Genomic DNA, 15,040 nt, shown 5'->3' on the forward strand with positions numbered 1-15,040 from the left:
TTTTTGTGGTTCCCCTGGCCAATCCTAGCAATTTTTAACATTGCAAATGTTTTTCTAGTCGGATAGATATAAATCTTGGCATATAGATTTATAAATACAGACGTGGATTTATAAATACACATATAGATATATATAAATACGGTAATTTTTTTAATTTTGAAACATTTGGCACCATATATGAGTATACTCACTTGCTGGTGGTGTTGGTACATCTGTTAGTTCTGTTGTTGGCATTGTTGTTGGTGGTGTTTCATGACCTAGTTCACTGCCTGCATGCATGTGTGCATGTGCATGCAATTTAGAATTAAATCTCAAGCCATATTTTGCTCACCTCGTATTGTTGGCAGTGTTCTCTGTGCTCTTGCACTATAGCTGATGACTACCACCATCAAGAGATAGAGGTTGAGTTGCTTCATGATCATTGTTGTTGGCTCTTCTCTGCATATTGTATATGCATACAACCAGCTATTATAATTGCTGTTGATCCTTATATAGCTACCAGCTTTGCTTTGAACCTGCGTGCATGCATGTGACTACCTATACATGTGCAGTAGATTCTTGTTGTTGGGTTTCATATTTTGGCCAGACAATGGTGTGAATGGGTTTCTTTCCTCATGCACCATGCACATGCATGCATGCATGGTTTTAACCAGACCTCACCACATGCATGGCAGAGGGGCACATGCATGATTGTATAAGGTTCTGGGTAACTTAGCTGTTAACCACAGTTGGAAATTGTTAACCCTAACTCTAACGGAAGGTCAGGCCACGCCCAACTAAGTTGGAACCACATAGTTAAGCACTCGGAAGTTCAAATATCTAACTCTGCAAGAATGACTTCAGCACAGCCTATACAAGGAATAGCTCCATGCATATACAATATTATTTGCCTCAATTCAGTGCATGTCTTGCATGATTATGCTTAGCTAGGATAATGTTGCTTCTATTCCCCACTGCATGACCTATATCACAATCATACCGCCACCCTGCATGTAATTATAGGGAAACTCATAACAAAATGAGTGGTGCATGGAAGCTGCGCTGTGCTAATACCTCTCGCTTCGCTCAAGAGACTGCATGTTGTATAATTATGAAAAGGTAATTGTTGACAATGAATTCACACAGTCCGCATAAGAAGCCAAGTTTATACTCGGATATTACAGCACTGCGCCTGTCCTCTGGTGTGTGAATGTTATAAAGGTTTCACACGGGTGTTTTTATTCTATGCTTTGGCCTGACAATGTGTGGATCTCAGGTTTATTTCCTCACCACACGGGTGTTTTTATTCTATGCTTTGGCCTGACAATGTGTGGATCTTAGGTTTATTTCCTCACCACACGGGTGTTTTTATTCTATGCTTTGGCCTGACAATGTGTGGATCTTAGGTTTATTTCCTCACCACATGCACGGGTGTTTTTATTCTATGCTTTAGCCTGACAATGTGTGGATCTTAGGTTTATTTCCTCACCACACGGGTGTTTTTATTCTATGCTTTGGCCTGACAATGTGTGGATCTTAATTAGGTTTATTTCCTCACCACACGGGTGTTTTTATTCTATGCTTTGGCCTGACAATGTGTGAATCTTAATTAGGTTTATTTCCTCACCACACGGGTGTTTTTATCTATGCTTTGGCCTGACAATGTGTGGATCTTAGGTTTATTTCCTCACCACACGGGTGTTTTTATTCTATGCTTTGGCCTGACAATGTGTGGATCTTAGGTTTCTCTCCTCACCACATGGTTTTAACCCAGAGGAGGTCCGACACGAGTACCTCGATTAGGCTAAAATTGAGTTAATTAAAGTCTCATGCAACAACACTTGACTAAGCCTAATCAAGCCTGATCGAGGTACTCGTCATATACCTTCTCTGGTTTTAACCAGAGATGCACATGCATATATAGGGTTATGACATGTATAATAGTCATTATTTTGAATATCGCTGTAACCACATAGCTATTATGAATACCATGCAACGTTCAAATGTCTAAGTCTGCATGCAAGCTAGACTTACACCATAAAAATGACTTCAGAACAGCCTCAGGGAACAGCTCCATAATTTATATTTAAAGATGGCGGAATTGCGTAAGTAAGAAAAGTGGAGCACCTGGCATGAGAGGTCATTAATTTTTTTGCGTCTTGGAAGTGAACGCAATTCTGAGAAAAACGCCCATGGTCTGGGTTGTAGTCGACTATAGAGGCTGTATATCCAGAATCTTCTGAACATGCTGTACAAGGAGGAAATGCTTTCCAAGAAAGTTACTTACTTACTTACTTACTTAGTCATGCAGTCAGACGAAACGCGATGAAATAATAATCATGAGCAATTTTTCAAATATCATATTCATAGACTAATATCACACATTTACACAGATAAAAGGCTATAACTAAGCTATATCTGTCCAGTCAGTTTCTTGATTTATAATAACTAATAACCGCATGCAGAAAGACAATTATTCTATATATATTATGAGGTAATAGTACCGCCATTTCCATATAGAGTTTACCATGGCACTATACGTAGCAAATTTCGCCATCAGAATACATGCATATATAGCTATACACATGCAGAACATTTTAACGTAATTATATAAACAGGCAGAAAAAACTACCTCACACCACCTACCGTATTACTAGAATGTTTTGCGAGCATCAAACATTTACAAAAGGTTAATCAATTCGCAACAATAAAATCCGCAAAACCTAAATTTGTACTAGATAGTAAACACACACGATCATTGCCAGAACGCAATAGTTAGATCGCATGCAAAGGGTCAAATTTCTGCTGATTTGGCTCATTCTGAAAGGCTTTCTATAGTATAATTATATAATACGGTATATATATACATGCATGCCCTGGCCTCCAGTCAAAGTATAATAATTATAATGGCACCATAATTATAAATAATATTATTATAGATAATTATAATTACTATTATGCATGGGAAATTATGATTAACTTTACTTGAATGATGTCAGCTTAACTATAGATCTAGCAGACACCATGGTTGCCATAGCAATGACGCCAAACAGTAGAATGATAGTCTTCATCTTTTATTGAGAATTCACAGCAGTTTTAGCCATGCATATACGGTTTTGCGGGGTAACTTGTTTCGCTCTTATAGCGATAGAAGCTTAGTATTGCATGCTTGAATAACCATAGCAGTTTATATAGCCTGTTGTACTCAATGTGGAATTCACTAACAGCTTCACATTGCCTTGGTAACAGAGTGGGCTGTACTGCCACACACGACTGCTGATTAAGAAAAAATACATGCATGTCATTGAGACCTTTGATCCTGCTTGTGGCATAGTTTTATCTGATCATGAAGGTTCTAGTTTTATACCAATTAAGTATAGTGGTTTGCTGTTAGTGATATAAAGCATGCAGCGTATGTAGCCTATATTGTATTATAATTATAGCGAGTTATTTTCGAGGCACTAAATTTTTTTCGATTGCTCGCGACAAACTAAAAGTTTCACAGATTTATTTTCGTATAAACCAATTTTCGAGGTTTAATAGGTAAATCCTCGAAAACCTCGAAAAAATTTTTCGAGGTGTTAATGGTGTGCCTCAAATAACCCTACGTATATATACGGTAATTGCATGGTGAGACAAAGTGCGGACTTAATTACCATGCACGTATATATGCATGTGTATTCAGTGTTACATCATAAACATTATCTGCTCAGTATAAAATTATATACAAATTGAAATCTATAATATTATTATAGCAGTGACATTGTAAAGATTTGCATTCCCTCATGCATGCTGTCTCTCAGAAATGCGGAATTGCAAGGGCGACTGTCGCGGTGGGCCTATATATATGTTATAGTTATTGACTGGTTGACTAGTAATTATGGCTTATAAACAACCAATGCCGAGGGCGCAGCCCGAGGTTGAGGTTGTTTATAAACCATAATTACTAGGCAACCAGTCAACAACTGATTTATTTACTGCAAAAACAGCAAAACAGTCATTTGAACATCAGTGGAGACAGTCAAACTTGCTCTCACAGCCTCAGAATTATGCAGTTAGAACAGTTACAGGCATAGAACTAGCAGTACTACTGTGGAGCTACATGAGCTAGCTAGGTTCAGCTAGCTGGAAGCCATGCATGCATGATGTTTAAGGTAGTTAAACAAGGTTAATCGAGGTATCCTGCTAGCCCCGCCTACTACTGCCCAGCGTTTATGCGCATGAGCCGTCAACTCACCACCTCGTGCTTATCTGCCTTGCTCCTACTGCGATCGAAGTAAAGCCCCACACCCAACCCTCCCTTGGTCTTTATACACTTCTCTGTCGTTACGACATGACTGAGCCGTGGCTATGACTGTTGGCTAGGCCACCTCTTTACCCCCAATTACTTAATTAGGGGAGCATTATAATTATTAGATAACGCCTGATTATTATCCAATTAGCGGGTTGCACTCCTCTAATTAATTAGAGGGACTTCCTAACCTAATTAACGGCCTTCAGTCATGGTCCGGCTCACCCTCCAAGGAGCGTTGCGGTAATGGGTAGCTGTACTGAGATAGCTGGTACCTATTATAGTTAGTGCATGCATATAACAATTATTCTTCGGATACGGAGATTAAATAAACTTTGACCAGACCCGCCCATCACTAAATGCAGCTGCGAGATTTGTACATGTAGCTAGCTAGCTACCTGTACTGTAGCTCTGAACTAGTCTGTTATTGTCAACAGCACCACAGTCTACTTGTAATCCTCTACTTCTGAGCCACAGCCTTGACTATACTGAGAAAGCACAGAGCAAGAATTTGACTACAGGCTTCAGCTAGTTCAGTTCAATACTGTCAAGCTTACACAACATTTTTAAATTTTATTGCGTGCAATGTACCAAATTTTGTCAAGATGCATCATATCAATTCAAATCTGCTGAGGAAGTAGATTATAAGAATAGTGCCTGGGGGAAGTAATTATATAATATAATTACTGGACATCACCTAGGATACGGAGTGAATCAGTAAATAAATAATAGTTAGATACTGTTTAGGAGGTATCTATGGGAATTATAAGCCCGCAGGCACTCGTAGTACCCTCGCTTTGCTCGGGATACTACAGCAGGCCTTTGGGCTTATAATTCCCATAGATACCTCCTAAACAGTATCTAACGAGTTTAGTGCTAGGTTCATTTCAAAAACTAACCGAAAGAATGGGCGCGGACAAAGACCTAGGCCTAGACAAGCTCTTTTCTGAAGAAGGTACTCGGCATAATAATGACCGAGCCCATAGACCCCGCCCTCTATGACATAAATGTGGAGGCGGAGCTGGCTACTCTTTCTACAGAACAAAGAAAGGAGGAGGAGCTGGACGAGCCAACAGAACCTGCACAATCTTCTCTACCTAACTCAAAGCGAATGAAGCAAAGTGTCTGCAGGCCTCTTATCACGGCAGGTGCAGTGTACAGTTTGGATAGTGATATCTGCATAAGGTGAATAATTAGAATGGAAATCCCGGGATTGACCTGTTCAAGGATGCTTGTTTTGCTGACTTTCGAGTGTGCCTAGACTCCGAAATGAAGCGCTTGCAGAGAGCTGGAATAGGGTCACAAAAGAAGGCTGAACCTCTAATACATACTCCGTGCAACTGCTGCTACTAGACAGCGACTGAACATTATAATTTTTTGTCATTACCAAAAACAGAACAGTTACTTCTCATTGTTTTTTATAATACAATCTACAATAAACATGTTTGAAAAACACAAAAATTAATAATGAATGGTTGTTGTGAACATGAAAATTACAGGTTTATATGAGAATTTACAGGTTAATATGGGAAATATAAACCCTGTACTGACCAATCAGATTGCTGGATTCTGGGCTACTAGTAACTAAATATATATATAACTCTGCTATTGACCCCATAATTATAAGTGTATGCATGCGCTAACTAATAATCCAGTTTCTATATAATTATACACTAATTATCGTATATTCACCCGAATTACCGGGACACTCTATTCTAAGGGACACTTTGGACTTACGTAATTTTTTTCATTCTATATTAAGGAACAACAGGAAATGTAAATATTTTTAGACGTCCCGATCTAATTAGAACGAAAAAGAGCATGTTAGCTCGATAGAGACTCAAAACTCTTAGAAACTCTCTGGATTCTACTCTCTGGCACCGTAATATGTCACTGACGGTTGAAGACACCTTTGTAGACATGGAACCCGCGTACACAGCTTCTAAACTGCACGAAAGACATTTTAGCTGCAGAGTTAGCCTCGGCCTGGAATCGAGGCCGTGTACATACCTTAATGGGGAAATATTTGTTCTAATTACTACAGGACACCCTAATACAAGGGACACTTCGACTTTAACGTAATTTTTCTTGCTCTATTCCAAGGGACACTGCAAGCTGTAATTATTTTTTGTGTCCCGGTAATTCGGGTGAATACGGTATAATTACATCTTCTATAATTACAATTAAATTATCGTATTATTGGCATGGTATACATGCAGGTGGAAGACTGGCTGTATATAATTATAGGAAGGCTATAGTACTATAATTATTTGAGTGCGGCCTCTGATCAAGCATAAATTATTACCGTATATATAGCGGGTTATTTTTGAGGCATGCATGCACTATATACTTTCATGAAGTGCTAATATTATTTCGAGGTTAGAGGTTCAAATGACCACACCCTATACAGTACGTAAAGGTTTCAATACCAGTTTCGAGGCACTAAATTTTTGAGGTTCGAGCTATATAGGGTAATCCTCGAAAATCCGAACATAAAACATTATAGTGCCTCGAAAATATAACCAGCATTTTAAAAACGTCGTTATGCAAAACTTAATGTAATGACCTTTACCAAAAATGGACATTAATTCCCTAAAAATATTCCGAGCATAATATTTATCAAGGCCTATATACATGATACAATAGCTATAATTATAGGTCTGGAGTTGCTTTCACACACATTATTATAATAAAACATACACCGTTGTATAATACACATAAACAACATAATATATAACCATAGATAAAGAAGAGAGGGATTGGCAACGGAAGTAAATTTCATGTAAATTTTCTGAACGATGCGTGTTGCCCCCCCGAACTACGCCGCGGTTGCCCTTCCCCACGCCCACCAATGAATTACTAGGCAACCAATGTGCATGCACAATGGCTGAAGCAGGTTCAAGCTGTTGCTGAAGTTGACTTTCAATTGGTTTTAGATGCTGTCAGAAAAGAAATATCCAAGAAAGAACTACAAGTAGATACTACTCGTGCAAAGAAGGCTAGAGAAATTGGACAGCATTTGTTGTTGTTTGGTAAAGATGATGATCTTTTTGTTACATTTTGTCAAACTTTAGTAACTGCCCTGAAGTCCTGTTTCACAGCTTAAGGTCAAAAAAACTGCTGAGTTAAAGCTGTGGATGGCATATCATACAGTAGCTACAAGCCAAATAAGCACTCTTTGGACTCAACTGTGTTTAAACATTGAGACTTTGGGAAAGGATCCTTTACTAATTCAGAGTGTTGCTAGATCCCTTTTTGAGATGTTACTGAAGAAACAGTTTGGCTGTGATACTGGTCCTGTGACTCATGCAGCTACTGTTGATATTTAATAAAGATGAGTTAAATGCACTGCGTTATGCGTGTGGATACGTGGTGCTTAAGCTTCTACGCAAGTACGAGAGAGAGAGAGGAGGCGAAAAATTTGATCAATTTGAGATGTGTCTTGGAGAAATGGCTGTCATGGGAGAACCAACAGATTTTACTCAATACACTACAGAGTGGATGGGGTTTATTCCCATTGAATGACAAATCTTTTCGATTTTTTTGTACTGTGGAAGGTGTTGTTCGCACTACATTACCAAGAGTTGTTGTCTCTGAGGATTCTATATAACTGTAACAGAAAGACAATTGTTGATGCCGTCGGACAAAATGAAAATGTACTATTCTACTGGAGTTTAGTTTCTCAAGATATTGATGAAGAAGAGTGGTCTTCTGAATTGTTGTTGGAGACAATTAATTTTTGTGGGTAACAATTCGGGGCTTCTCATTGGCATCACATTGGTTGGAGGCATACAAACGTGCACAAAAAAAATTAGTGAAGAAGAGCACTGGTATCAGGAAGACACTGAGCTAATTCGTATTTTGCATTCTATATAATTATGTATTTTGTAATAATAATTAGAAGTCAAGGAAATATTATAGGCGTCAACCATTGCATGTACAATTAATTATAAAAATTAATGTGCTGCATGTATCTATAGAGTTGGCTATTTAGCATTGGTCTTTCTTGAACACTTTCTTTTTGGTAATGGGGAATTCATATCGTCATTAACTGTGATGTCTTCGTCTCTAAACAATTGCCTCTTTCTGCTAGAGTTCCCTCTCACTGGGTTTAAGGCCAAACTCTTTTGAACCCTCAATGCATTGGCATTTCGGAGGCACTGTTAATTGTGGGATTTTCATTTCTATGTCCTCTTGCCCTTTGTTGGCCAAAATAATTCTCCAATGGGTCTTGGGTTAACCGCTCACTTAGTAAGAATAAACTTTCTTTCTCGTGCTTGGTCAGCAAATATTGACTGAGCTCAACAAATGAGTTAACTACAATGAGAAAGTGGAGACGTAAACCCAATAGACAGTATACATGCACACCAGAAATTTACCAGTAAGTTTGAGGCCTTCAAAGATTTGAGTATACTTATGGTGAAATGATGGTATTTCCAATCTGAGCCGGCAGATCTAACCTTTGCCTCATTTTCCCAGTCAGTTAAATATTGCAAAAAATCATCTCGTAACCACTGTTGAAGCAAAAAATACACTTTCACAACATACCACAACCAACTCTAGCTACGGCATAAAAACAGTACACACACCAAATCTAGCTACCTTCTTTGTCCAATAACGGTACTTTATAGAGCAAATTCTCGGCTTTCTGCCCAAGGGCCACTATTTCTCCTGTGGAAGGATTTAATAATTGTTGACAGGTCATTTCTATGCATTGGTCATTCAATAATAGGTGTCAGTGATCTAGACATCCACATACAAATCACTAGGAAGCAAATGGTACATAGCCAAACACACTATCGCAAACTATCGTCACTATTTCATCACTATTTCAATGCCAATTGCACTTGAGCTATTCAAGCTTTCATTGTTTATTTCTATCAATCAACATGTCTGTTAAGCTTTTATATACAGTAAACACTATCAATACAATGAACTTGCTTTTCAGAGGTACATAGCCAATTCCACAATTCCAAAAACACTTACTTTTTAAAACAAGCGCCCAACTAGAGTCAAACGTCTTTAGCTAACAAGATTACTAGCCACGTGGCATACATAGTATACTATTTAAAGTCTTTATCCATATAAAATCCTTTGTTACTGTACAGAAAAGGCATAATACACTTTCCCGCGAGGCAAGCGGGAGTCTCTGGAGGACAACCGCGGCGTGGTTCGGGGGACAACACGCATCGTTTTGAGATTTAACCACACCCCCTGCACAAAAGTCTACGTTTTGACTTCCGTTGCCAATCCCTCTCTTCTTTATCTATGATATAACAGAACAGAAAGCCTTTACATCGGAATGATATAAGGTTCTCACTATAGTCTTAGAGTTAACGATGAAATGTCCAGGTCATGCAAGTAACTATAATTATATTGATGATGCATAAAAGACGTATAAATTATAATATTTTTTTATGGTTAAAAATAAAGTGGTTTGTCATCACATAACTATATATACACTGCGCGTGAAAGCTAGTACAGAACCTTTGACAGTAAGACACACAATACAACAGAAATAACGGTGGTTAGATATGTGCAGCATCTCATCTGACTGGCACCGTCTATTGATCCACCTACATCCATGGTTGAGGCTTCAGTGTTGTCTACAGTAGGTAGATCTGTCGTTGTGTCTGTGTGTATATATAATTATACAAGTCACTGTGAATTAGCTCGGTAGTTTGTTTTTATATAGTTGCATGGTTTAACGTTTAAGATAACTCTGACCACCTAACCAGTTACTCTCAACATAATTTTAGCAGAAGCACTGTGAACCACATCAGATTGCACACTTCATTCCACACTCTCTATATAACAGTAACACTCATTAAAGAACGTTGCATTATACATACAAGTATAGCTATTGGTATAATATATTATATAGCTACAAGAGTGCATGAGCAGAGAGCTGCAAGGCTCTGCAGACGGCAGCCATTAATTTTAGACTTGAACTTTTGGCATCGATCGTTTTTAACAACAATCATGGTCGATCATTACCCACTCTTTGACTTTGAGTTTGCATGCATGATTGTAATTATTGGACTGAATAAAAGTAGCTTTATGTTATATGTAGCTTTGGCATCTCCACCGAGGCATCAGCACCTGCAGTGCTTTCATTATACCGGTTATAAGCTATACTATACCGGCGAATATACTCAATGTTATACCGTATATATATATATAGCGGGTAATTTTCGGGGGATAAAATTAACATTCGTAGTTCAGCAATATTGACACCTTTCATGCATAATATTTTCGTGGTTGCTGCTATATAAAGGTATATTATAGGCAAGGTCGCTTCATTCGTGAGTAAAATATATATACGGTAGTCAAACATACATGCAGCACTCATGCAAGCAAACAGTGCCCACCATTGATAACCTGTATCTCCAGTTGGAGACCAGCAGAGCACTGCCCTCCAGCTGTTCCATCAAACAAACCACCACCTATCGCTGCTGTTGCGTTTACAGCAGAATAACCTGAAAAAATATTATACGAATTTAGTTATTGACAATAATTAAGAGAAATTGATTTGCTATTTATTTGCAATTGTCTGTGCATATATAGAGTCAGCAATCAATGTTCGGGCCAAGTAATTATTGGGCAAAATATCTCATATATATATACAGGGGAGCTGGAAAGCAGAAGTGGTCCTCCCACAGACAAAGGCCAAGAGTTAAGCAACAACATTCTGGAAAATAATCCAGTGCAAACCTCCTTGTCTGAACTAGAACTGTGTTAATGCTCTTACTTTTCGAGATATTGTAGAACAAGTTTGGGGATGTGCATGCATCAATCACCCATGACCAGAAAAGCGGTAGTGGGCTCATGTGTAAAGTGTATCTAGAAAGTGAAAGCAAAAGTTACAGCTTTAATTAGTTGATCTTTTTTTTTAGAAATGTTTATTTCAATTGTCCCCCCTTTTCAAAAGTCCTGGATCCGCCCCTGAGAGTTATATACGCAATGCCATGCAGTTGCTACACAATATACCAAAACCGCTGCCGTATAGCAGAATTATTTGAGGCTACATTGTATAAGACTATAATTATATATGTATAGGATATACCACACCTATAAGAGGAGGATATGCACTCATATATCCTCCGCTAACCGTGGTTACTCTGAGGCGTAGCCGAGGGGTATGTAACCATGGTAGCAGAGATTATATAGATTGCATAACCTCCGAGTAGGTGTGGCATATCTGACTTATACCACGGACCGCAGCACTATAAAGGGACCTCCCCCTAGCAACCATTCAATCCACGCAAAAAGAACAAGACCATGCCGCCGTCAAAGAGCTATAGTTGAGCAACATGTTGACTCCAACAGATGCTCAAGAGCTTCCTTGGTCCAAGCATTGACCATTTGACGTCCCTTATACTGGAGTTGCAAGCTTTTTTTGGATAAAATGCATGCCCATGGACCCATGGAAATTGTTGTAGAGCAGCTTCCATGTTTCTGTCATCGCTTTGAGTCTCATGCAGTACCGCCATGCAAGCATGGCTCTTTTTTCTTTGCTTACTTTCTTGACAAATGAAAAAACTAAAAAAACAACTTGAAAACTGTGCATGCCTAGGGCTGTATGATATTTTTCATATATCCTACAGCTTTTGACCAATGAGATCAATTAGTGGTGACGTATAAGTGTGGTATAAAAATTTAATTTGTAAGACTAAGGCTAAGACTTACTGGTGTAATAGTATAGTTCTCCCCAGCTTGGGGTACTGGTGCAGCAGCTGGTAGTTGTACTCCTGAAGATGTTTCCAGATTTATAGACACAGAACTACCATCTGCAAAACAGGTGTGCACCGTGGCAGGATCTTCAGCATTTGGGTTATCTATACTGCTGTTACAGGCACATCCACTTGAGCAAGGGTCTGATGGGGTGTGTGGGTGTGTGGGGTATTTTCATACATGAATGACATGTGTGAGCTTGCTGTGCTGTTTCTATTGTACCAGCAAGAAAACGTTTGCTGTCAAATTGTTGTACATGCGTATAAATAATCGAGTATTGCAGATTCACTATTATCGTCTTAAGGTTATACGTATACGGTATACTGTTCCACCCACGCACGCTCAAATTTGCGTGGGTGTTCAATGCAGTTCAGCCAGTAAATAGAGCTCTCATCTGCATGGCAAAACAAAATTATAGCTGAATAAATTATAATAAACCTTCGCATAATTGGACTTCAATTCGAGTTTAAAAAGCCTGCAGTTTGAGCAAATAAAGATACGCTTATAATATTATAGTCGAGTAAGCGCTAATAATCCAGTTTCTACAGTAAGCGAACTTTGCGAAGGTTGATCAATGAGTATACTGGTAAATGTGTACACACGATCCTTGCCAAAACGCTATAGATTTCAAAGAGTAAATTTTCTGCTGAAAATATCATAGTAAATAGAGAACAGAATGATTCATTATCCTACATTATCCTTGAGACAAGAACCGCAAAAGTAGTCATTAGATTCGAGGTAAGGTCGTTTTAAGCCGCGGCTATTTCCTGAGCTGCAGCCACCTCGCTATTCCGGCCAAGCTGCATGGTCCCAAGGGTGACCGGATTAACGAGAGTCTACTGTAATTGGCTTCGTTTATGTGATACTCTTATAGCTACATCTATTATTATAGTACCAATGTAGTTTCTATTATTCACGGCATAATTATTGAGCAGTTTGGAGGTTAACCAAGCTTATAGCCACACCCCAATTTTGCATTTCTGAGCGTGACATACATAGCATACATACATACAGACTGAGATAGGATGCAGATTTAGAGTTGCCTCCCGCAAAGACGCTTGGCAATTAATGTGTCCTGAAAGCACGAAATGAGCCTGCTCATAGCTTGAGCTATTCTACATAATTATTTTTCAAAACCACATACATGTACCTGTTGCACAATGTCCGAGACGAAATTTTCGACACATTGCAAAATGAGTTCATCTCCAAGTCGCAGCTGGAGTACTTGCCTGTACAAATGAAGATATGAAGCAATGAGGTAATTGCATGTAGAATTTAAAATGCTGGAAATAAGCACTTTTACAAAGTTAGAGGTTGCTCCTTTCATAGGTTGAACATCCTGGTGTTGCATATTCAGAATTTGTCAATTTAGCTGCTACTTTTAGAGGTTAGAAAATTGCGTAGCACAGTCAATGCATAATTGAGTGAATAAAAATGTCCAGCTACATAACTAGCTAGCTAGGTACGTAAAAGTACATAAAATCAGTTAAATTCGCTTGGCTAGCCAACAGGACATACTAGCTGGTACTAATGAACAGCTTACACATAATAAGCAAAAAGGTCTACTCACCTAGTAGTGACGTTCGAGGACCAGTCAAAAGTCACGGATAGGCCATGACTTGAGTGAACAGCTACATGAACCAGCAGCAGAGTTGTCAGCAAATGCATAAATGGTCTCTGGTGCAAGGAAGACATAGTATAGGCCTCTAGGAAACAAAACTCTCCAGTCTGTAAATTATTTCAGTTTCAAGTTTTCTCTGTTAGCATGCACCGTTTTTACTTGCATAGCAACCATAGCCTTGTTCTCCCAGGCTGATTTGTCTCCAATTTAACGCCAGGCCTCAGGCCCCATTGGAGGATCACAAGCCGGATTTTTCTTTAAAAGAACAATTATTGTATAGCCGCTAGCTTTTGAGACAACTCGAGCTAAGGAGGGCCATCGCGCGCTGCGATGGTGATCAAATCGAGTCATGTGACTGTACTGTACTCCGTGTGCAGTGCATACTTTTTTCTACTCGTGATTCATCATCATTCAAGTCATTCAAAGCTAGGTAGATCTAATAGGTTCTGAAAACTACTAGCAGCTTGAACAGGGCTTTCAGCTTCGTGATCAGCCTTCATAACCGCACACTTATAGATAGTATCCTATGCATTACTCAACCGAGAGCATTATTGCATCATCCTCGTGCACACTAGATAGCTAATTATAAGTGTACACAGGATCGTACAAGCCCGTAAGAAGATGCATGTTTTATGGTGGGGGGGGGGGCACAGAATAAAAAGGGGCCGAAGCCCTCGGCTGGGTGAAGCAGTGCTTGTACCACCCATGCAGGGAGTGGGTCCGGGAGGGGATTTTCCTCTCATGCAGAGATAATAATATACTCACAATGCAAAAGCAGGATACACTCAGTAGCATAATTAGAATGTCAGTAGTTATACATGTACATATTAAGGACTAAGTATCAGAGTACATTGAAGGACGAAGAGTTAATTGCAAGCTCAGTGGTAATTTAGATTATCGTATATATGCATGGGAAAAAAAGTTCGCAAATGCAAATTGGTCTTTAAAACTTCTCTGTTGTGCTCCTTTGAGAGGGCATGCATACACTCGTTCAATGGTGCATGTGGATCTGGAAATTATTTATGACCTGAAGGTGAGAGTTTCAGGTACACTCTTCTTGTGGAAGGGACGGTATATGCGCAGTAGCAGCAGTTTATGCGGAATATTTATTTTCTGGTACGTATGGATCCCAAACAGGGACAGTTTCGATCTTACAAGTGAGATGGTTCTTATAAGCATTCTAGTGAGTGAATGACCACATAGAACTGTTTTAAAGGTCATAATTATATGTATTTAAACACTTGCTTTGGTTGAAAAACAGTACATTTTAGTTTGTTTCAGACCAGGCTTGAAGTTTATCCATATCTCCTTGCAAGTATATCAGAAGATCGGATAGGATAGAGCAAGAGACTTAATTCCTTTCTTAATTTGATCTGTAGATCGATGTCATTTATGTAGATTAGGGGTCCTAGCAC

The 15,040-nt window shown here is 38.9% G+C and overlaps 1 protein-coding gene across 2 annotated transcripts in view; it reads right to left on the reverse strand.

The window, feature by feature from the left end:
* Positions 1–13,733, reverse strand: part of LOC135344415 (uncharacterized) — a 37,155-nt gene extending 23,422 nt beyond the window's left edge. The window contains exons 1-2 of one of the 2 annotated variants that reach the window (XM_064541613.1): positions 13,575–13,733; positions 13,155–13,233 (exon numbers count right to left, since the gene is read on the reverse strand). In XM_064541613.1, the coding sequence (XP_064397683.1) occupies positions 13,155–13,233; positions 13,575–13,699 (204 nt within the window). In that variant the 5' untranslated portion in view covers positions 13,700–13,733. The remainder of the gene's footprint in view (positions 1–13,154; positions 13,234–13,574) is intronic. The other variant, XM_064541614.1, reaches the window with a different exon arrangement.
* Between the last annotated feature and the right edge of the window lie 1,307 nt (positions 13,734–15,040).

Source organism: Halichondria panicea, chromosome 11 (genome assembly GCF_963675165.1).
Source record: "Halichondria panicea chromosome 11, odHalPani1.1, whole genome shotgun sequence".
In the NCBI taxonomy this organism is placed as follows: Eukaryota; Metazoa; Porifera; class Demospongiae; order Suberitida; family Halichondriidae; genus Halichondria; species Halichondria panicea.